Below are 25,242 nucleotides of genomic sequence, written 5' to 3'. Positions count from 1 at the left end.
CTGTGTTAACTGTGCTACACACAGTGACAACAGTTACTGGCCAATTATTTGTAGAACTGGTGTGATAAACCTGTGGCCCCCCAATACCACAGATTGAAGCGGGGTGTTATATACCTTTTTCCAGATATACTGCGATTCTCTAGAGACTTTTGTCACAGGGTAATTTAAAAAATGACAGGCAGAGGAAGAGGCAGGCCCTTCCGCAGGGGTGGTAGGAGTAGGGCAGAAGCAGTAGGCCGGAGCCAAAATGTGAAGTTTTAGAAGGTGTGTTTGATTACATCAAAGGACGCAACAGACTTGGTTGAGTGGCTCACTCAACCTTCCTCTTCTGCCCCCTCCTCATCCTCTCTATCTGCACCCTCTTCACTCTCTGCTGTGTGCACCCCCAAAGATACCACCACCACATACCCTCCGCTTGAGTCACTGGAATTATTTTCCGATCCATCACAAGACATTTGCGATGCACAACCATTGTTGGTATCGGATCAGGAAGAGGAGGTAGCAACAGCCAACCACTACAGTCTGACGACAGTACCCAGATCAGCCCAAGGAGAATGGTCCCCGCTGTTGCTGCTTACTCAGAGATCTCGAATGTTAGTGGTGGGGAAGGTGACGTGGATGATGACGTGTCTATGGACGTCACATGGGTGGCCAGAAGAGAGGAAGAGGAGGGGAGTTCAGAGGGAGAGACGGACCGGAGGAGAGGCAGGCAGAACTTGCATTGCACAAGAGGTACAAAGCAGACTGCAAATGTATCAAGAGCGAGTCATCAACCATGTACAGTCACATCTGGCGCTCCCAGGATGCCGGTGTTCTAAAATTTCATCGGACCCGTGAAAATTCCGGACCCTCGTCACTTCCGGTGACGCTACGTCACCACCAGCTGGTGCGAGCCCCGGTGCGCATGCACACAAGAAATTTTCCAGGTCCGATGGAATTTAAAGACTTTGCAAACAGCTGACTGAGAGGAGGAGGGGCTGAGGTGGGACGCACAAACCGCCGAGGGAAAATTTTACAACACCGCCGCATCATCGAGCAAGGAACATGTTGCAGAGCTGACTTAGAGGAGGCGGGAAGGAAGTGAATATATATATATATATCAATTTTAGAACACCGCCTGAGGTCCCTAGACTTCCACCCTCACATAGAGCCACTTCCGTCTGTTCTCCCGATACTTCCGCCCTTACTGACACATACCTCCTCCTGAGGTCCCTAGACTTCCGCCCTCACATAGAAGTGAATTCCGCCTTCTCTATGGAAACGTCCGCCCTCACGTAGAGCCACTTCCGTACTCATTAACATTATTTTCTGTCCCCGACATCCACATTTCCACCATTCATTTCCAACGCACAGCCCCCTCTAAGTCAGCTCTGCAACATGTTCCTTGCGTCCCACCTCAGCCCCTCCTCCTCTCAGTCAGCTGTCCCTTGTGTCGCACCCACGGCGGTAACTCCATCGGTGCCTCAGCCCCCGCCTCCTTTCAGTCAGCTGTTCATCGAACCTTGAAAATGTCTTGTGCGCATGCTCGCACCAGTTGTCGCACCAGCTGGGTTATGACGTAGCGTCACCGGAAGTGACGAGGGTCCAGAATTTTCATGGGTCCGACAAAATTTTAGAACACCGGCACATGGCTCCGCAGTGTGGGCTTTTTTCAATGTGCCCGTTGCTGACAACAGCGTTGCCATCTGCAGCAGGAAATATTTCTCGCAGAAGGGCATTCCAGAGCTGTATGGCCATGTTCAGCGGCAAGTGAATATATCTCTGGCAGTGGTTGGTGCCAAGATACATCTGACCACAGACACATGGTCTAGCAAACACGGGCAGGGAAGGTACAGTGGTGATCGAAAGTTTGGGCACCCCAGGTAAAAATTTGTATTAATGTGCATAAAGAAGCCAAGGAAAGATGGAAAAATCTCCAAAAGGCATCAAATTACAGATTAGACATTCTTTTAATATGTCAACAAAAGTTAGATTTTATTTCCATCATTTACACTTTCAAAATTACAGAAAACAAAAAATGGCGTCTGCAAAAGTTTGGGCACCCTGCAGAGTTAATATCTTGTACTGCCCCCTTTGGCAAGTATCACAGCTTATAAACGCTTTTTGTAGCCAGCCAAGAGTCTTTCAATTCTTGTTTGAGGTATCTTTGCCCATTCTTCCTTACAAAAGTCTTCCAGTTCTTCGAGATTTCTGGGCTGCCTGTCATGCACTGCTCTTTTAAGGTCTATCCATAGATTTTCAATTATGTTGAGGTCAGGAGATTGTGAAGGCCATGGCAAAACCTTCAGTTTATGCCTCTTGATGTAATCCCCCATGGATTTTGAGGTGTGTTTAGGATCATTATCCATTTGTAGAAGCCATGCTCTCTTTAACTTCAGCTTTTTCACAGATGGCATCAAGTTGCCATCCAAAATTTGCTGAAATTTTATTGAATCCATTTTTCCTTCTACTCGTGAGATGTTCCCTGTGCCACTGGCTGCAATACAACCCCAAAGCATGATTGATCCACCCCCATGCTTAACAGTTGGACAGAGGTTCTTTTAATTAAATTCTGTGCCCCTTCTTCTCCAAACATACCTTTGCTCATTCCGGCCAAAAAGTTCAATTTTAACCTCATCGGTCCACAGAACTTGTTTCCAAAATGCATCAGGCTTGTCTATATGTTCATTTGCAAAGTTCAAACGCTGATTTTTTTGTGGTGAGGACGTAGAAGAGGTTTTCTTCTGATGACTCTTCCATGAAGACCATATTTATACAAGTATCTCTTTATAGTGGAATAGTGTACCACAACTCCAGTGTCTGCCAGATCTTTCTGGCGGGATCATGCAGTCAAACGTGGGTTTTGAATTGTTTTTCTCACAATCCTGCGAGCTGTTCTGTCTGATAATTTTCTTGGTCTTCCAGATCTTGCTTTAACTTCCACTGTTCCTGATGACTGCCATTTCTTAATTACATTCCGAACAGAGGATATTGACATCTGAAAATGCTTTGCTATCTTCTTATAGCCTTCTCCAGCTTTGTGAGCGTTAACTATTTTCATTTTCAGTTTTCTAGACAACTGCTTAGAAGATCCCATAGTGCTGATTGTTGGGGCAAGGTCAGATGAGTCTGGGCATTTAAAACCTTTGAGATTGACATCACCTGGTCTTCCCAGACGATGATTGAGAGCAATCCATGACACTGGCAGGTCTCAGCCTTGCAAAGGGGGCAGCGCATGCTATAAATTCTGCAGGGTGCCCAAACTTTTGCAGACACCATTTTTTTGTTTTCTGTAATTTTGAAAGTGTAAATGATGGAAATAAAATCTAACTTTTGTTGACATATTATAAGAATGTCTAATCTGTAATTTGATGCCTTTTGGAGATTTTTCCTTCTTTCCTTGGCTTCTTTATGCACATAAATTTTTACCTGGGGTGCCCAAACTTTCGATCACCACTGTATATCACTTTTACTGCCCACTGGGTGAACCTTCTCATGACCATCAAGCATGTAACCCGTGGCACCTGTGTAGATATGGTTGTACCGCCACGGATTGCATGCAGGCCTGCCTCTTCTTCTCTTCCTCCTCCTCCTTCCTCCCTCTCCTCCTCGGCTGACTCCTCCTTTCCGCTGCTACCGTCTCTTCCGATGCACCGCCTAAGATCCCCAGAACCTATTCCACATGTCAGGTGAGATGTTGCCATGCTGTGCTGCATCTGTTGTGCCTGGAAGACAAGAGCCACACTGGTCCTGCACTCCTTTCAGCTTTGCGTTCACAGGCAGATCAGTGGCTGACAACGTGGTGTGCGACAACGGTGCCAATCTGCTGAGCACGCTGAAACAGGGCAAAATAACACACGTGCCATTAATGGCACACGTCCTGAACTTGGTTGTGCAGTGATTCCTTGCCAAATACCCTGGGGTCCAGGACGTCTTGTGGCAGGCCAGCAAAATCTCAGGCCATTTCAGAAGATCTTACACAGCCATGGCTCGCCGTGCTGACATTCAGCAGCGATACAACCTGTCCGTCAGGCATCTTATTTGTGAGTGTCCGACGTGATGGAACTCAACATTGCATATGCTTGATAGGCTGCTCCAGCAGAAACGTGCAGTTAACGACTATCTGTACGAACTCTGCGGCAGGACAGGTTCCGGCGAGCTTGGGTTTTTTTCACCTCGCCAGTGCATGCTCATGCGGGACGCATGCAGACTTCTGCGGCCATTCAATGAGATCACCAAACTGGTCAGTCACGGCCACGGCGCCATCAGTGACATCGTACCTGACGCCTTCTTTCTGAAGCGTGCATTGCTCCGTGTCATTGATCAAGCCATCGAGGAGCAGGAGCAGGAAGATGAGGAAGTCGCAATGTTGGATGAATTCCCAGTGGGTGCTACTCCATCTGAGACAAGTCAACAACAGGAGTCTGAAGAGGAGTCAGAGGAGGATGTTGCCGGGGGGGATGAGGAGGAGCAAGAAGAGCATGCTTTAAACCTTTCTGGGATCCCTGGTGTTATCCGTGGATGGGGAGGAGAACGAGGACGACATTATCCTGGATGATGAGCTGGAAGCAGGCCACTACACCGCTTCCAGTTTAGTGCGAATGGGGGCCTTCATGTTCCAGTGTTTTAAGGGGGACCCCTGTATAAAAAGCATAAAGGCCAAGGACCAGTACTGGGTGGCAACGTACTTAGACCCCCGGTACAAACAAAAAATGGTGGAAATGTTACCACATTTACAGAGGGCAGTCAGAATGCAGCACTTCCAGGCCTTGCTGCGGGAAATGCTGTATTCTGCTATTGCATGCGCTGGCAGAGGAATTTCCAGTCACAGAGAGACAGTTGTGGGTAGCAATCCAACAGCGCCTGCAAGAAGAGGGCATTTGAAGATGCCTTGGTCACTTCAGATATGAGATCCTTCTTTCAGCCGAACCATCGACAGCTGTACTCCGGATCCAGCATCAGGGAACGCCTAGACTGACAGATTTCCGACTACATCGTGTTAACGGCCGATGTGGACACTCTGAGGAGTGATGAACCCCTGGACTACTGAGTGGACAGGCTTGACCACTGGCCAGAGCTTGCAAAATTTGCAATGGAACTGTTGGCTTGCCCCCCATCCAGTGTCCTGTCCGAAAGGACGTTCAGCGCAGCAGGGGGGATCGTGACCGATAAGCGCACTCGCCTAGCTCATGACAGTGTAGACTACCTCACATTTATAAAAACGAATGAGGCATGGATCTCTGAGGAATTCAACACATGTGACCAGTAGACCAGGTTTCATCGAAAATTCCTCATGCCAGGCCACAAATATCTGCCAGACCACCATCCACCCACAACAATTCCTGGTCCTTGTCTTCGCTAAATACAGCATAAAAGGCATTTCATGTCCATGGAATGCCACATTTTTGGGGCCTTTCATGGCCAACAATTATTTTTTCTGTGAATGCCTAATGTACCTCCAGCCACCAAATACTTCGTTCTTTGCTGTCAGGTAAACCCATGTGGGCTAATTTTTGGGGCCTATACTGGCCGACACTTACTTCTGTATCCTGTGAATGCCTAATGTACCTTCAGCCACAGAATACAACTTTCTTAGCTGTCAAGTAAACCCATGTGGGCTAATTTTTGGGGCCTATACAGGCCGACACTTACTTCTGTATCCTGTGAATGCCTAATGTACCTCCAGCCACCAAATACTACGTTCTTTGCTGTCAGGTAAACCCATGTGGTCTAATTTTTGGGGCCTATACTGGCCGACACTTACTTCTGTATGCTGTGAATGCCTAATGTACATTCAGCCACAGATTACAACATTCTTAGCTGTCAGGTGAATCCATGTGGGCTAATTTTTTGGGGCTAATACTGGCCGACACTTACTTCTGTATCCTGTGAATGTCTAATGTACCTTCAGCCACAGAATACAACATTCTTAGCTGTCAGGTAAACCCATGTGGGCTAATTTTTGGGGTCTTTTATGGCCGACACTTACTTCTGTATACTGAGAATGCCTAATGTACCTCCAGCCACCAAATACTACGTTCTTTGCTGTCAGGTAAACCCATGTGGTCTAATTTTTGGGGCCAATACTGGCCGACACTTTCTTCTGTATCCTGTGAAAGCCGAATGTGCCTTTAGCCACCAAATATTACGTTCTTAGCTGTCAAGTAAACCCATGTGGGGTAATTTTTGGGGCCAATACTGGCCGACACTTACTTCTGTATCCTGTGAATGCCTAATGTACCTCCAGCTACCAAATACTACATTCTTAGCTGTCAAGTAAAGCCATGTGGTCTAATTTTTGGGGCCTATACTGGCTGACACTTACTTCTATATCCTGTGAATGCCTAATGTACCTTCAGCCACAGAATACAACAATCTTAGCTGTCAGGTGAACCCAGGTGAGCTAATTTTTGGGGCCAATACTGGCCGACACTTATTTCTGTATCCTGTGAATGCCTAATGTACCTCCAGCCACCAAATACTACGTTTTTTGCTGTCAGGTAAACCCATGTGGTCTAATTTTTGGGGCCTATACTGGCCGACACTTACTTCTATATCCTGTGAATGCGTAATGTACCTTCAGCCACCAAATACTATGTTCTTAGCTGTCAAGTAAACCCATGTGGGCTAATTTTTGGGGCCAATTCTGGCCGACACTTAATTCTGTATCCTGTGAATGCCTAATGTACCTCCAGCCACCAAATACTACGTTCTTAGCTGTCAAGTAAACCCATGTGGGCTAATTTTTGGGGTCTATACTGGCCAACACTTACTTCTGTATCCTGTGAATGCCTAATGTACCTTCAGCCATTGAATACAACGTTCTTAGCTGTCTGGTAAACCCATGTGGGCTAATTTTTGGGGCCAATACTGGCCAACACTTACTTCTGTATCCTGTGAATGCCTAATGTACCACCAGCCACCAAATACTACGTTCTTAGCTGTCAGGTAAACACATGTGGGCAACTTTTTGGGGCCTTTCATGGCCGACACTTACTTCTGTATCCTGTGAATGCCTAATGTACCTTCAGCCACAGAATACAATGTTCTTAGCTGTCAGGTAAACACATGTGGGCTAATTTTTGGGGCCTGAAATGGCCGACACTTACTACTTTATCCTGTGAATGCCTAATTTTTCAGACTGGAATTGAAAATCAATGGGTCTGTAAAGGTTCCGTCAAATTGTGCAATGGACCCATTTTACAGAAGTGTGAATGGACCCTATATGTATTTGACATTTATTTACCCAGCTGCTGTTAGTTCTGGCTGAATTGTGAGAAAAAAAAAATTTTAGGGCAACTTTTCCAATTGCAATACTTCTGTTATGACATTGTCCATGTGCTGGGACTATTTGTGCACAGCTAGTAAGTATTTTGTGGCTGCAAATATGACCTAAAGGTTTTTAAATTTCGCCTCCCATTAAAGTCAATGGGGCCCACCACGAACTCGCGGTTCGCAGACTTTTGAGAAAATTTGCGGCTGACGTTCGCGAACCGCCCCAGCCAATGTTAGTCCATCACTACTCCTAAACTCAAGTTTAGGACCTGTAGTGTACATAAAGCCTAAAAGTATTGCTTTTGGGGCTACTGATTGCCGAATTGCTATATTTATGCAACATGGATTATTTCAATTGTGGTATTGGTTGTCATGGGTTACATCACAAATAATTTGTTCCATAATAATGTGAAAGAATGTAATCAGTGTGTTTAGTCATCATCTTTTAAAACGTTACTTACATTGGAGAGTGGCATAATCCAAAAGAAACGCCAAGCGACTGGCTGCTTCTGAGATCTCATCCTTAAGTTTATAAACTGTAACATCACTTGATGTTCTAAGGAAATTTATCAGTGCAACTAAGTCTGCTGTAGTAGCCGGAACTTCACGAACTCTGTCTGCTATTTTGCTGTATTTGGAACAAATGCTAAATAAAAAAATAAAATAAAATAAATAACCATAGTATAAACCATCAGTTAATACACTTGCAATACCTTATACTGAGACTTGTACAAGAAATGTATATAAAATAATCATATTTTCCCTTTGCTTTTGCAAGACCCAATTGAACAAATTAACAGCCAAAATAAATTACAAAGTCAACAAAATCAAGAGCACAAACCACCAGTACGTCAAAGTCACTTTCATCAAATACGGTGGAAGAGGAAAGGAAAACTCCCAAACAATTGTAAAAGACAAGGTAAAATGCCTCTAATCCATACCATATTGTTTGGATTATACCATGTTACCTTGAAGTGTTTGTGGATTTTATGCATAAATTGAATATTAAGCCCCAAACATCTACCCCCCACAGAGCTGCGGGTTTCCATGTCCTGTAAAAAAAAAAGCAAATTGTAAAAAAAAAAAAAAAAAAAACAATAATAATAATTAAACGTAATAAATAATTGAAAAAAAATGTAAAATAAAATAAATTGTAAACATTTTTTAAAAAATATATATCATTTTTTTTTAAATGTAAAAAAAAAACATTAAAAATAGCGAATTTACACAGATTCTCTGTTATGTTTGCATCCACTAATAATGATTTTAATGTATTTTTAGTGAAAATATTATCTTAAAATATTCGGGGGGGGGGGGGCATGCTAGGTAGGCTGTGCGGAGCCCCGTGTTTTCTAACAGCAGCCCTGCTTGTGGATGTCAGAGTCTTGCTATACCTCATGGGACTTGTAGTTCTGCAGCATCTGGAGGGCCACAATTTGCATACCCCTGGTGTAGAGGAATGATATTCAACTTTGTTACACTTGAAAAGGTCTACAGCTGCAAACCCATTTTAATAGTGGTGTTGCTGAAGTCAGATGGGTAACAGAATACTTGTAGGGTGCTTTACTGGCCCTATATGTAGCCATGTCATGATCATTAATATATATATTTTTTTTAAGCTGTTAATCAATCATACATTTAATCATTTCCAATGTTTTTTAAATAAAATGGTTGCTCAAAAGAACAAGTAAATTATCAGTTTGGTTGAATTAAATTTATGATATTTTCCAGTGGGAATGACTTTTTCTCCTTGATTTAAAATAAAGTGTTTATTGAATTAATCACCCATTTTAGACAATCAATTTCTATAACTTTTGATTTTTTTTTTTACAGATTGTAAGGTAGATTGATGGTATTGGGCTCCATTCACAGAATCAGATCGCATGCGGCATGTAGGTGTCCAGACGCATTTTCCCTAAATACCGCATACGATCCTGAAACTATCAATTACGGCAAAACGCTGAAAAAGCTCAGTAAATACTGCATGAAAAGGCGCTAAACTCAATTCACAGAAAGAAATAAATAATTAAATGCATGCGGTAGTTTAGTAGTGGCGAGGGGTGCAGTATTTAAGGACTGTGTACTGGTTGTCAAGGAGCAGGCGGCGCAGACCGCAGACATCCTTTACAACCAGTAACTGTCATGGTTGTTAAGGAGTGGCCAGCTGCTACGTCCTTAACAACCAATGAGTCATCAGATATCAGTGGGGTTCCCCGCTGACAGCTGAATGTAACAAAAAGAATTACTGGCATAAAAACAAAATCGAAAAAGCCCTTTGGGTCTGATATGGATTTTGAGGGGAACCCCCACACCAAAATGTTAAAGGCAAGGGGCCCCTCCCAAAATCCATATCAGCCTCTTATCCAAGCATGCAGCCTGGCAAGTCAGGAAAGGGGGTGAGCGAGTGGCCCCCCTCCTGAACCATACCAGGTCACTCGCCCTAAACAGGGGGGTGCTTATGCCCCCCAAAACACCATGTCCCCATTTTGATGGGGACAAGGGCCTTTTCCTCACAGTTTTTGCCCTTCAATAGTTTTTTACAAGTCCCTTATAAAAAAAAAAAGAAATATATATATATATATATATATATATATATATATATATATAGTTCCCCTGTGTAGATCCAATGTCAGTCGTAATGCCCACTGCCGATCAGGGTAAAAAAAAAAAGGAGGTGCTCCCGATAAAGGCTCCCACTGAATGATAGTTCTGCTGCCTCCAACCGCTAAATAAACTAAAAAAAATAAATAAATAAATAAAATAAAGGGGCATGGTCACCCAGCATGCCTCGTCTGATAAGCCCCTTTGCAGACCTGCACAACCACCTGCCAGGGTTGTGGGGAAGAGGCCCTTGTCTCCCTGCCCCAAAACACCCCTATGTTGAGGGCATATTGCCTGGAATGGTTGGGGGGGATTGCTCGCCCCCCCCCCCTTTCCTGATCTGCTGGGCTGCATGCTTGGATAAGGGTCTGGTATGAATTTTGGGGGGGGGGACCTTACACAAATTTTTTGAAAATATATTGGTGTGAGGGTTCCCCTCAAAAGTCATACTAGACCCAAAGGGCCTGGCATGGATTGGGGGGGACCCCAAGCCATTTTTTCCTTGATTTGTGAATGCCGGTAATTCTTTTATTCTCATATGTTCACTACTAAAATTCTGCATGACTTCATAAAATAACTCATGCTGTATTTTAGTAGTGTTTTTTTAGTGAATGGCAAAACACTTTTTGAAAAACGCTGATATATTACAGAAAATATTTTAAAGCAGAAAATACCGCTTTGTAAAAGGAGCCCACTGTAATGGGTCTGAATAGAAGAAGATCAACTTATAATATACATTTACAAGAAAAACAGTGCATATAGTCAAAGGGTCTTGCTATATTACTATTTCCAGCTCATGTTCCGCTCTAACTTGCTTCCTGCAGCCTGTACAGCTTCTCAAATGCCCTACAGAACCTTCAAACGTATATTTCATCGGTATGCTTAAAAAGATGTATGTAGTGCCTTTTTAATTATATGAGTAAAAGGTCATGTTACTATCCCACACAGCCACTGCACAGGCAGCCTTTACCTTGTTATATAGTCAGATGGGTATAAGCAACAGCCTAATGTCTATAAAGGTTTTCACTTGTCCAGGTCATAGCAGTGGTGTATTTAGGATTTGTGCTGCCCTAGGCCTGACTAAGCTTGTGCACCCCCTAACTTAAATATGACCCACCCCTTCCTGCAAAGGCCACACCCCTTCCTGTTTATGACCCACCCTGTAATCTGTAAACCACAGACCACAACCACAGTCAATCAGTGCCCACCAGGGCAGTCTCATCAGTTCCTATAAGTTCAGCCTCATTAGTGCCCATCAGTGCAGCATATTAGTGCTGCCTTATCAGTGCAGCCTCATTAGTGCCCATCAGTGCAGTTTAATCAGTTCCCACGATTGCTGCCTCATTAGTGGCCATCAGAGCAGCATATTGATGCCCATCAGTGCAGCCTATTAGCGCCCATCAGTGCAGCATATCATTGCCCATCAGTGCAGCATATCATTGCCCATCAGTGCAGCCTTAGGTCACTGGATTAGTAAGATTGCTCCTTTCTTTCAAGATATTTGGACTTGTGTTTCCTGCCACTGATTGTAATCATAGGATTATTTAACTTATTTGTATAATTACCAAGAAGTCCATAGTCATTATACAAATAAGTGAAATAATCAGTGGCAGCAAACACAAATCCAAATATCTTATAAGATAGGAGTAATCTTACTTACCCAGTGACATATTTCGATAGCACGTATGAGGTGAGCAAGTCCAAAATATTATTGCCATCATATATAATTACAAGTCTTAATTGTATATTATGCAATTCAATATGCTCGCTCAAGTACAAGGATGTTTAAAGAAATTAAATTATATTATTGACATGATGCCTGCCATACCTGGGGCAAAGGAGGGTAGACGGAGCATTAAGCTACAGTGCCACACTTATTAGCATTGGCGGCTTTGGGCCAGTTGTATTAAGTGTGGTCGGCGGCCTGCGGTCTGTCCGAATGTCCTGACCGACCGGTATTATCATACTGGCAGGTAGCACTGTGACCGATTTATGGCGGTGCTAGACTGATTAGCTTCCTGGATCCTGCCTCCGGCCCAAATCGCCCCATTAGACTGGCACTATACTAAAAGTGTAGCCCAAGCCGGCGGGGACCCTTTTCATGCAGGAGACGGGAGGAGGAGGCTGTTTTTTTCCTGCGGGGTGCAGCTTTTTTGCTGCCCCCCCTGCAAAGTGCCGTCCTAGGCCTGGGCCTTGTTGGCCTAGGCCAAGATACAGCACTGGTCATAGTATAGCTAGTAGTAGTTAGTCTCATTCAATTGGACTTTGCAGAGCATTGCTCTAGACAGTCCTAATTTTAGATTGTGAAATGTTGGAAGGTATGCACAGTCATTATAATATAGGGAAGAACAACTTTGGCTCTGCACCAAATTTTAGGGACAGCCACAATAATTACGGATGCATTTCGGTATTTAATTGCTCACCCCATTTTATGCCTTTTATGGATCATCTTCCCCCCAAAAAACATCTTTTTCACTTTACTTATTTATACATATAAGGTGACAGTGAAACTATGTTGACTCAAAATATTGATGTAAAAAATCTGATTTACATCTATTAATAAACCCATCACTGGGCCAAGTTTAAAACAGAAAGAAAAAAAAAAACACATTTCAAAAATTAAATACGACTTCTCCTACAGATGCATCTCCCCAAGCCTACTAAATGTAATAGTACATTATTCACATCAATATACAATTAATTAAAAATAATGTTGTGCTGTCATATTTGATCAAATAAACAAATGCAAAGCTAACACGTCTGACAAGATTAAATGGAAAAATTACCATAGTACATGGCACACACTTAATGAAAATCATAGAGTAACAATTCCTAAATCATGCAGTGATTCCAATGGAAATTAGGTCATTACAGAATTTTTTATTTTTTTTAATAGAAAATTACAGCTTGATTTTTTTTTCACGCATATCATGCTGTGAACATGCCAATTAAATATTTTAATACCTTTAAAAATAAAAGTTAAAATATGATTGGATACTTTCCACAAGGGTAAAACAATGATGTCCAATGCTCAGTTTACACACATTTTACTGTCAAAATGGATGACAACTTACTTGGCTTGAGTAGTTATCTGACTGAATAAGACGTTACAGATCCTTGTCTCACATGAAAAATTATAATCTTGTCAGTAGTCTATTAAATCTAACATTCATGGACTGGTGCAAACAAAAATACTTGCCTCATATTCAACTCCCTGTTTTCATCTACTTCATACTGGATAAGCCGGTCCTTTAACTTTTGAGCTCTGGCACAAAGATCCTCATTAAAGCGTAAGGCATCCAGGCAAAACATAGCAAGAGGAACTGTGATTTGCATGGATGCGATCTCTCCTTGAAGCTGTGATAAGCTATTGATTTTCTGTGAGAAGAAAGAAAGTGGACTTGTTAATACAGAAGTTCAAATAATAAAAACCACTAACATTTAAAATTAAAGTGATACGATTTTTGGTTAAGAGCAAAAGTGATATATCAATTCCTTAAAAAATGAATGTACTCATCTGATAGACACCTAAAGGTAGTTAAAGTGTTACTTAACCCAGGACCCTGCATTCACTATAGCTGGTCTCCCACTGTACACAGAACATAGAAATGCTATTAATTTAGTAAATATAAATTGCTAAATACCTTTTAACATTAGCAGTATATAGCAGTCTTGTGACTTCTATCAGTGTCTGGCTGAGCACTGGTTAAACCTTGTAGGAGGAGTTTTCATTCTCCTCTGACTGTCCTATGAGGCTGCATAACCCCTGACTTTGTGTCTGAAATGTGGTGATTGACCCTGTGCTGATCACATTCATCCTCCCAAAAAAAACTCTCTAGCAATACACACCAAATTGAGCATGTGCAGAGTGCCCCCAAGGCTCTGTTTTATTGGCAGAAAGATTAGGGACAATAAATGAAGGGGAGGATCAGAGATGCAGAGGATTAACCCCTTAGGTTCCACCATGAGTAAATCAAGCATACTTTTCTACGTATACAGATTTATTTTACTGTAGTGGGTTTAGTAACACTTTAAGAGAAAATTATAAATTTTAGCTAAACACAAATAATAGGTGGCTTGGGTTTTCAGGATTCAAGTACTATAAATAATAGAAAGCATATTGGATCCCCGCCAAGAACTATGCCCTGTATTACACAGTTAGTATAGCATGCATTTTAACCACATTCATATATAACATGTAGATCATCATTTATGTTTATTTTGTCCAAATAGATTATGCACCACAACCAAATTCCAACCCATTTTTGGTTTGTATATTACTATGTGATTTGCATTTATCATGGAACGCCTTGTCAGCAACACGTCAACATATGTAATTGTGGGTATATTGAAGTTAATAGGCCTCATGGTACACATTACATTTCAATGGATCATTAAAGAAAAATAGCAGAATACACCCTATTTTCTTCAACAGATCACTTGGGTGCAGGGAGCTTCAACCAATATGAATAACCTGAAGTTTAAAAGGTTGAAAAGAAAAAAAAAAAAACACTGCAAATTCTATCCCCTACTAACCTAATACCTGTGTTTCCCCCAAAATAAGATTGGGTCTTATATTCATTTTGGCACCAAAAGACACAGTAGGGCTTATTTTTGGGGTAGGTCTTAACATGTAATGTGCATGGGAAACATGTAATGTGCTGTCTTCTCTCCCCCTCTCCCTCCTTGCCTGTTAGGATTCCCCAGTGTGAACCGAGTAAAAGTGTTTGTAAAATCCTAGAATCCACTCTATTATTAGTATTATATCATGTCAAATGTGTGTGTTCCGTGACCCTCCGGAGCTCTTTTCTAAGCTCTCAGCACTGCAGAGGGGAGGGGCTGAGATCCCACACTGACAGCTGGGAGAAGAGGAGGAGAGCAGCGGGAGGTCAGCTGAGCACCGAGCGGCGCTGTACAGAAGGTATTTGGCACAATTATAATACAGAAACACACATATTGGACATTATACTGTATAAAACAGTAATAGAGTGGATTCTAGGATTTTACAAACAGGGCTTATTTTCGGGGTAGGGCTTATATTGCAGCCCTCCCTGAAAATCATAGTAGGTCCTTTTATCAGGGTAGGTCTTATTTTCGGACAAACGCAGTATTAGGTGTGTAAACACTATATTACCTAAAGTATTGGGACACCTGCCTTTACAAGCACATGAACTTTAATGGCATCCAAGTCTTAGTCCATAGGGTTCAATACTGAGTTGACCCACCCTTTGAAGCTATAACAGTTTCAACTCTTCTGGGAAAGCTCTCTGCAAAGGTTTAGGAGTGTGTCTATGGGAATGTTTGACCATTCATCCAGAAGGTTTAGGAGTGTGTCTATGAGAATGTTTGACCATTCATCCAGAAGCGCATTTGTGAAGTCAGGCTCTGATGTTGGAGAGAAGGCATGGCTCCCAGTCTGCCCTTTAATTTATCCCAAAGGTATTCTATCGGGCTGAGGTCAGGACTCTGTGCAGGCCAGTCAAGTTCCTCCTCCCCAAGCTCGCCCAACCATGTCTTTATGGACCTTACTTTGTGCATACTCAGGTAGGCTGTGGCATTTACAGTAAATTATGCTCAATTGGTAGTAAGGGGTCCAAAGTGTGCCAAGAAAATATCCCCCACCCCATTACGCCACCACTAGCCTGAACCATTGGTAGGCAGGGTAAATTCATGTTTTCAGGTTGTTTACGACAAATTCTGACCCTACCATTTGAATGTTGCAGCTGAAATCAAGACTCGTCAGACCAGGCAACGTTTTTCCAAACTTCTATTGTCCAATTTTGGTGAGCCTGCATGAATTGTAGCCTCAGTTTCCTGTTCTTAGCTGACAGGATTGGTCTTCTGCTGCTGTTGCCCATCTGCTTCAAGGTTCGATGTGTTGTGCGTTCAGAGATGGTATTCTGCATACCTTGGTTGTAACGAGTGATTATTTGAGTAACTGTTGCCTTTACATCATCTTGAACCAGTCTGCCCATTCTCCTCTGACATCAACAAGGCATTTTCATCCACACAACTTCCACTTAGTGGACATTTTCTTTTTTGGACCATTCTCTGTAAAACCTTACATGGTTGTGCGTGAAAATCCCAGTAGATCAGCAATTTTCGAAATACTCAGACCACTAAGTCACTTAAATTCTCTCTCTTCCCCATTCTGATGCTCTGTTTGAACTTCAACAAGTTATCTTCACGACGTCTAGATGCCTAAATGCATTGAGTTGCTGCAATGTGATTGGCTGATTAGCAATCTGTGTTACCAAGCAATTCAACAGGTGTATCTAAAAAAGTGGCCAGTGAGTGTATACTGCTCAGATCTTCTCTGTAGTGATGTCACACTGTGTTGTTCACTTTCTATGCAACTGGTGTCCTCTTACACCATGCAATCCCATCTCCATCACAATATTGTTCTCACTTCCTTTGTTTGACCCACACTTATTTAGGTCTACTGTGCCTTCCCCTTTAAATGGGGTCCATAAATGCTGGCAGGTATCTCCTTTCACTCCAGGAATTCAATCCACCCCCATCCTTAGTTATCCATGGGAATAATGTCACCATTCACCCAAAAGAGAATGAAACTAATAGTGCTTGCTGTATTCCCACCTATATTTTTGTTAAAACTAATAAAATGGCACTTACTTTAATGAAAGATTGCAGTATGTATTTCCCTTTAAAATGAACCTGTTGATATCTCTCCAAAATGGTGTTCTGCTCACTTGTTGCAGAGTGACATGATCGGTTCCTCCCTTTTGTAATCTTTGATTACCTATGTGAGTAGCATTTTATTCGTTTTAACAAAAATAAAGGTGCGAATACAGGGCATGGACTGTGATACAAAGTGGATTTTTATAAATAGTGAACTTTTGAGTTTATGGACACTTAATACATTTCACAAATAAGGGTGAACTACGTTATATATAGTTGATTGGTAGTATTTATCTTTAAGAAGGAAATAGCAATATTGATGGGCCTAACACTCCCCGTTCAGTTTGCACCAGAACATCTTGAACCGGGGAAAAGTTCTAGCGAACATTCAAACCCTATTAAAGTCTATGAGACACGAACATGAAAAATCAAAAGTCCTAATTTTAAACGCTTTGTAAGCAAGCTATTGCCATAATAAGTGTATAGGGACCTGGGTACTGCCCTGGGGGACATGCATTAATGCAAAAAACTGTTTTTAAAATAATCATTTTTAAAGGAGCAGTAATTTTATTGATGCTTAAAGTGAAAAAAATAAAGATTACTTTAAATATCGTGCCGGGGGGGGGGGGGGGGGTCCCCTTAACCACTTAAGCCCCGGAAGATTTTACCCCCTTCCTGACCAGGGGGTATTTTGCGATTCGGCACTGCGTGACTTTAACGGACAATTGCGCGGTCGTGCGACGCTGTACCTAAACGAATTTGGCGTCCTTTTTTTCCCACAAACAGAGCTTTCTTTTGGCGGTATTTGATCACCTGTGCGATTTTTTGATCACGCGCTATAAACAAAAAAAGAGCGTAAATTTTGCAAAAATAGCAATATTTTTCCCTTTTTTTTATATGAAATTCCCCCAAAAATAAATGTAAAAATCAAAATTTTTTAATATTTTCGGCCAATTTGTTTTATGCTACCTATGTTTGGTAAAAAAAATCGCAAAAAGCGTATTTTGATTGGTTTGCGCAAAAGTTATTGCGTTTACTAACAAAGGGAAAGATTTTTGTCATTTTTGTTGTTTTTTTTTTTAACGCGTAATGGCGGCGATCTGCGATTTTTTTTTGCGGTACTGCGACAATGCGGCGGACAGATCGGACCCTTGACTGACATTTTTGACACTTTTGGGGTTACCAGTGACATTTCTACAGTAATCAGTGCTATATATATGCACTGTTACTGTAAAAATACACTGGTAGTGAAGGGGTTAACTTTATTTGAGAGGGAGGGGCTGTGTGTGTCCCTAGGGGCGTGATTCTAACTGTGATTGGCTGGGGCTTCAACTGTATGCAGAGTGATCAATGGATCTACATAGTAGATCCATGTGATCATCTCTCATACAGAGAGGAGAATGACAGGCAGCTTGTTTACACAAGCTGCCTGACTTTCTCCCTCTCCCCCGCCGATCGCAGAGTGGCCGGCGGCGATCGGGTCCGCCGGTCACACGCGCGGGGGGGTCCGTGACCACGCGGGAGCGGGAGCGCGCCTCCGGCGGCGCGCGCTCGCTCCCTAAACCCTCACAGGCGAGCGACGTAGACCTACGTCACTTTGCCTGTGAGGGGCTGACCGCCCACGTAGATAGTCGTGCGGCGGTCGGCAAGTGGTTAATGTACCCGTAAGGTGGCGCAGCTGTATGATGTATGTAGTCCGTTGCAGCAATACTGACGTTTCTAAAGGAAAAAATGGCATTTAAACTTGCTCGCGGCTGTAATGAATTGTCGGCTCCCAGCAATACAGATAAAAAATAAAAATGAAAAAAATGGCCTAGGCACTAAGGATGATCGAACTTTTGAAAAGTTCGGTTCGGCCAGAACATCCGAACTTCCCGAAAGTTCGGCCCGGATTTCAGAACCCCATTGAAATCAATGGGACCCGAACTTCGGTAATCAAAAAACACAATTTTGAAGCCCCAAAACCCAATAAATGCCCCTAAAAAGTGCCTAGGGTTCTGGGTCATGCCCCATTAACTATTAATCACACAAAAAAAAGTTCTTAAAAATTGTCATTTTTGATAAAAAAGCCAATTATTGAAAAATTAAAAAAAAAAAAAAGAGATTTTTTGATTTTTACTTTGGATTTAGTATCTGGGGGGGTCTAAAAGGTGTGCATGTGAAGTTTCAGCTCTGTAGCATGTCCAGAACCATGAAAAAAAAAAAGATAATTTTTCAGTAGAACAGGGATGTGGTTCGGGAGCCTCCTTTAACTTTAACACCTATATGATCTTTTTTTCTGGTTCTGGACATGCTACAGAGCTGAAACTTCACAGGTACACCTTTTAGACCCCCAGACACAAAATCACACAAAAAAGTTCTTAAAAATTGTAATTTTTGATAAAAAAGCCAATTATTGAAAAATTAAAAAAAATAAAATAAAAAAAGCTCTGTAGCATGTCCAGAACCCCCCAAAAATTTGCATTTTCTTATAATTTTTATTAGAACAGGAATACGGCTTCTCTACAGCGCTTTTTCTTGCATTTATCGGGCATTTTTGGAGGCAGGCATGATCTTTTTTCTGGTTCTGGACATGCTACAGAGCTGAAACTTCACAGGTACACTTTTTAGACCCCCAAGACACTAAATCCAAAAAAAGTCATGCCTGCCTCCAAAAATGCCCGATAAATGCAAGAAAAAGCGCTGTAGAGAAGCCGTATTCCTGTTCTAATAAAAATTATAAGAAAATGCTAATTTTTGGGGGATTCTGGACATTCTACAGAGCTGAAACTTCCCATGTACAATTTTTAGACCCCCCAGATACTAAATCCAAAGTAAAAATCAAAAAATCTCTTTTTTTTTTTTTTATTTTTTTTTTTAATTTTTCAATAATTGGCTTTTTTTTATCAAAAATGACAATTTTTAAGAACTTTTTTTTGTGTGATTTTGTGTCTGGGGGGTCTAAAAGGTGTACCTGTGAAGTTTCAGCTCTGTAGCATGTCCAGAACCAGAAACATAAAGGATTGTTTGTATTAGAAAACTTTGAGCACAGGAATATGGCTTCGCTGCTGTAACACCTTGCCGGTTTCAAAGCAGGCATTTTTTTGGGTTCTTTGCAGTCAGAAAAAACATCTGAACTTGTGTATAGTGGTACTGTGCACAAGTTCAGATGTTTTGCCTGCCTCCAAAACCCCCCAAAAAATGCCAGCAAAAACACACCTGGGCTTTTTTTTTTTTTTTGACGCTAGCGTTTTTTTGGCATTTTTTGGGGTTCTTTTGAGGCAGGCAAAACATATGAACATGTGTATAGGGGGTATATATAGGCATATATGTCTGAATATATACCCCTAGACATATATAGGTGTGAAAGTAGCAGAAATATATTACTGTAAATGATTTCATTAGCGCAAGCATTTATTTCTGCTACTATCACACCTATATATGTCTAGGGGTATATATTCAGACATATATGTCTATATATACCCCCTATACACATGTTCAGATGTCATGTCTGACATCAAACATGTCCTCAAAAAAGCACTGGCAGCGGCAGCCCCTGCAGCATAAAAAATGCTAGGCTGGTGAGAAGCCATAATGGTGTCCCGAAGCTATTCAGAGAAATGATCATTTCTCTATAGCGGTCACTCTGCTATGGAGGGGTTTTGTCACCCTGCCATAGCAGTCACTGCCAGTTAACCCAACACTACACTACGGTCCCCTGACACTTAACACTTTCCCTACAGAAACTAAATTTTTGAAGCTAACTTAAGTGTAAAGGAGCACTCTAACTACACTAAATATCCCTTTCCTCACACTAAAAATAGCTAAATGACACTTTTAAAGTAAAATTAACAGAACTGCTTCCACTCTCTTCCATGTCCAGTATAACAATGCTGGGAATCTGGCGGGGGCGATCTTATATACTGGGGGGCGTATTCAATAATGATTGGTCTAGGGACCCCCTAGTCACTCCAATCACATTCCTAGCATTCTCCTGCCCCCTCAATTGGCTTTTGCTAATGGTTCTGGTCCAATCACGGGCTTTTAAAGCCCATTTCCTGAAGCATTGCATTTTGGGCGGTTCTGGTTGCCGAATTCCGAACTTTTTGGGCAAAAAGTTCTAAATTCGGCCGAACCTCGAACACCCAATGTTCGGGCCGAACCGATGGTGGACCCGAACCGTTCGATCATCCCTACTAGGCACCCCCCCCCAAGTCCATACCAAGTCCTTTGGGTCTAGTATGGATTTTAGGGGAACCCCACGCCAAAATGTTTTAAAAAATGGGTCCCCTAAGCTGTTTTTACCCCAATTTCTTTTGAATTTTCTTTTTAAAATTATTTTTTTAATTCATCTCTCAACAAGCAAACCTTAACAACCGATTAACTGTGACATTGGCTACGGGCAGATGAAGGGGATTCCGCTACGGTCCTGGAGGCAGCTCATTTGGGTTCATATGAGAGCCTCCGTTTGGCTTTATACAGGGGTGTGGGCTCGGACCTCCCATTGACAGCATCAATGAGGGCTACCATTAGGGCGTGGTGTCAGACTGTGAGGCTGGCCTTTCCCCGTCTACTCCCCTTTGGATGAATCCCCAACTCCCTCATTTTTACAGCTTACCGGACCCTATGGTATGGGCTACTGTGTGTGTTAAGACATTGGGGGACATAACCACGGAGGGGGCCCTGCTGTCTTTTGACAACTTGCGTACTCGACATGACTTACCCACTACCCATTTTTTTAGGTATCTGCAGCTGCGCCATGCATTTGGTGCCAGTTTACTGACTCCACTATTGAACCCGTCCCATCTGACCTAGAGTTAATGCTGACCAATCCTGACCTTACTAAGACGTTGTCCACTGTTTACAAGGATTTATTTAAGCTTACTCCGCCGAGTATTGTTAAATGCAAAGAACGCTGGACTGCTGAAATTCCTGGGCTCCAGGGTGAGGACTGGGATGATCTATGGGTGGAACCCTTTAAACATCTAATTGCTGCCAGGGACAAGCTTATCCAATTTAAATTTCTCCATAGGATATACTATACTCCTGCCCGCTTAGCCAAAATTTATCCCACCTCCTCCGCTGAATGCTGGCGATGCTCTGCCTCCCCGGCGGATGCGACGCACATTTTCTGGGATGGCGCGCTGATTCAGCGGTACTGGTCGGAAGTTACCGCCTGTTTGGGGGGGTGATGATGACCCCGGTGCCATTGAACCCGAGCGTTTGTCTCTTGGGTTTGGTGGAGGAGGTGGTTCCCTTGGTGGCACTTAGAACACTTTTGACTATCCTATTGTCTTACGCCAAAAAAGCCATATTGTTACATTGGAAGAAAGTGGCCCCGCCTTCCCTATTGTACTGCAAGGGGTTGGTGAATGCTGTCCTGCCTCTATAAAAGGAGTCCTATCAGTCAAGAGGCTGCCCCAAGAAGTTTGAGAAGGTGTGGAGGGCATGGGTGGAGTCTTCTGACACGGTGCGGTGAATGTCTTCTGAAATTTGCCTTGATGCTGTCCACCTAATTAAGTGATGCTTTTATGTGTGAACTGGGGGCCGGGACGACTGGATGCTGGTTTCCCGGGGTTCGGTCGTTCCGGGTCCCACCATTCTACCCTGGTTGGGAAATATCTGTTCATTTGGGGTTGGGTTGCCTGGGTTGGGGGGGTTTCACTGTTTTTGCTTTTTCAATGTGTATATGTGGTTCCCTCATGTTGGGGGAGCCAGATTTTTTTGTTGTCTGTTTTGCTTGTTCCGAAACTTAATAAAAATAAATTTACAAAAAAAAAAAACTGTGAGAACATCCCGCTAAGTGCCGAGAAAGTTCAGGAGTTAGGCGAATACCTGAACGGGAGATGTTTAGGCCAAACTTATACTCGGCCCGTTCACCCACCCATCCCTAGTGGTGCCTGAACACTGTAACCCCTCAACGTTACTCTTGCTGGGCACAGGAACAGGCCCTCCTGTTAAAAATTAGGAAAAAAGATTGAAATGACATATACTTGTCATACTGGTGCAGAAAAATTGTACCTTGTGTGTTGGTGGTGCCTGAACACTGTAACGCATGTGACAGGAAGTCAGGTAAATCTGTGAGTGTTGTCACAGATGGGAGATACACTTCTGCTTGGTTCAGACAATGCACCAATTACTATAGGGTGTCGGCTGCAGAGGTAGCCAGCAGAAAGGTGTAAAGAAGTTGAAAACCCTTCAGCTGTTCAGAATGAGGAAATTAAGGCCTCTATAATTTGTCCAGAGGAAGTCTATTGATCCCTGCCTCCTGACGCTGTGTGAATAGAGGAGGACAGTCAGATGGGTGCCTCCTGAAGCTGTGTGAGCATGGGAGAGGAACCCCTCCTGAAGCGAAGTGCGCTGAGGAGGGTAAAAAGACTGAAGACTACTCAAGGTGAGGTCTTGGATTGTGTCTATGTGAAGAGAAACCAATGGACATTTTATATGTGAGGAGAAAATGAATTAAGACTGAAGACTAATCAAGGTGAGGTCTTGGAATGTTTTCTATGTGAAGAGAAAAACAAAGGAATGTTTTCTATGTGAAGAGAAAGGGGACATTCTCTATGTGAAGAGAAAAACCAATGGATGTTTTCTATGTGAAGAGAAAAGAGACATTTTCTCTGTGAAGAGAAAATAAATGGACTATTGATGGTCTGCTGTAGGATCAGCAAAGTCTGCCCAACAGTAGGTTGGGGACAGACTCCTTAGGTAGGTTCCTGTGTGTGAGAAGGTAGCCGCCCACAGTGGCAAGGATTTATTTTGTGTTTTATTTTATTTTGGATGTTTTTGACGCTTGCACTTGTGTGAAGAAAATTGCATGAATAAACCAAACTGTTGTTTGCAACCACTTCTCGGCTATCTCCCTGTGTAACGAACCCCCCAAAGGGGTCATCCACACCCGCCACCGAGCTAATCCCTCACACGCCTCACAGTTACTCTTGCTGGGTGCAGGAACGGGCCCTGCTGTTAAAAAATAAAAATGTAAATTACATATACTTGTCATACAGGGGTATGTGAAATGATTACAGCCACACCTACACAGGTTGAATTTGTTGGACTATTGTCTTTATTCAACCTCAACTACTATGTAACTATTATGTAAGGTTGAAAGAGTGTATCAACGTGCCTTACTGAAATAACGGAATTTTTGTAAAATCTTACCTGTAAAATTCCTTTCTCTGAGTCCTCCGACAGTCGCCGCCTCTTCATATTCGTCACATATGGGGTATTAGACTTTGCTCCGAAGGAGTAGCTAGGCAACAGAATATGTTAACAATAAAGCTTTAACATATCCCACCCTCAAGGGGTGGTCCCCTCAGTCAATACCCTCCTACTTCCTGCAACCATATCTCAGTTTTAGTGGAATAGCAGTAGAGTATACATTCAAACCCCAAAAGAGGGGCGGGGGCGGCGACTGTCGGAGGACTCAGAGAAAGGAATTTTACAGGTAAGATTTTACAAAAATTCCGTTTTCTCTTACGTCCTCCGACAGTCGCCGCCTCTTCATATTCGTCACATATGGGGACGTCCCAAAGCAGTGCAAACATGAGGGGTGGGAAACGCATCCGCGCCGAAAGGCAACGCAGTCTCCACATCAAAGAAAGGAACCTTACCAAAGGAAGGAAACCAGCTGGGCAACAGCAAAAATAAGTGCTCAACAGGAGCAACAACCCAGGAAAAGACAAAAAACCAGGGGATACAAAACTTATCCCAACAGCCAGGAGTCCCCAACAAGGGACCCTAGGGAACAGCCGCACTAAGAACCTTGCGGCCAAAGGAAGCATCCGCCGATGCCTGAACATCTACTTTGTAGAATTTTGTGAAAGTGTGTACGGTCGACCAAGTCGCCGCCTTACACACCTGGGCCACAGAAGCCCCATGACGACAGGCCCAAGACGTACTCAGAGATCTAGTAGAGTGCGCCTTCACAGGCACAGGGGGAACCTTCCCCTGCAAGGCATAGGCCTGTTCAATGGTCTGCCTGATCCATTTGGCAATGGTAGAGGCGGAAGCCGCCATGCCCTTCCGAGGACCCTCTGGAAGAACAAACAAGGAGTCCGTCTTTCGAAAAGACTCAGTCGATTTAAGGTAAACCCTAATCGCCCGAACAACATCCAGAGAATGTAGTCTCACCTCCTTTGGATGTTTAGGCTTCGTGCACAACGAAGGCAAAACAATATCCTCGTTAAGATGGAATTCCGAAACTCGTTTCGGCAGAAAAGAAGGATTAGGTCGCAAGACCACCTTATCCAAATGAACAACCAGGTACGGAGACTTGCAGGACAAAGCCGCCAGTTCCGACACTCTGCGAGCCGAAGTGATCGCCACCAAAAAGGCGACCTTTTTGGACAACATAGACAACGATATCTCCCTGATCTGTTCAAAAGGAGCACGTTGTAACACAGACAGGACTAGATTCAAGTCCCAAGGGGGCAAAGGATCCCTCCTAGGAGGAACCAGATGCCGCACACCCTGAATAAAAGTGCCAACCAAGGAGTTGGAAGCCACGGGACGTTGAAACAGAACGGCCAGCGCAGACACCTGACCCTTTATCGTAGCCAGCGCCAAACGCTGATCGACACCCGTCTGAAGGAAAGACAGCACACGGGAAACCGAGTACGTGCGGGGTGAAAACCCCCTGGACTCACACCAGGCAAAATAGGCCTTCCAAGTACGGTAATAAACCTTTCCCGAGGAAGACTTCCTCGCGTTGATCAAGGTATGAACAACCTCTGGAGAGAGACCCTTCTCCTTCAGGACCTCGGTCTC

The 25,242-nt window shown here is 43.0% G+C and overlaps 2 protein-coding genes across 2 annotated transcripts in view; both read right to left on the bottom strand.

The window, feature by feature from the left end:
• The window catches only part of LOC309559164 (dynein axonemal heavy chain 3-like), a 480,621-nt gene extending 472,805 nt beyond the window's left edge, over positions 1–7,816 (bottom strand). The window contains exon 1 of the mRNA XM_082262311.1: positions 7,716–7,816. The gene's annotated coding sequence lies outside the window, so the exon portion shown is untranslated. The remainder of the gene's footprint in view (positions 1–7,715) is intronic.
• Positions 7,817–13,017: 5,201 nt separating this feature from the next.
• LOC309558644 (dynein axonemal heavy chain 3-like) overlaps positions 13,018–25,242 on the bottom strand; it is a gene marked incomplete at its 3' end in the record, with an annotated part of 260,568 nt that continues 248,343 nt past the window's right edge. Inside the window, exon 13 of the mRNA XM_082261711.1 lies at positions 13,018–13,233. Within this exon, the coding sequence (XP_082117837.1) occupies positions 13,018–13,233 (216 nt within the window). The remainder of the gene's footprint in view (positions 13,234–25,242) is intronic.

The sequence above is a fragment of the Pelophylax lessonae genome (genome assembly GCF_965119305.1).
Source record: "Pelophylax lessonae genome assembly, chromosome: 6".
NCBI lineage: Eukaryota > Metazoa > Chordata > Amphibia > Anura > Ranidae > Pelophylax > Pelophylax lessonae.
Note: the sequence above shows the minus strand (reverse complement) of the source record. Positions and strands in the feature narration are given on the sequence as shown.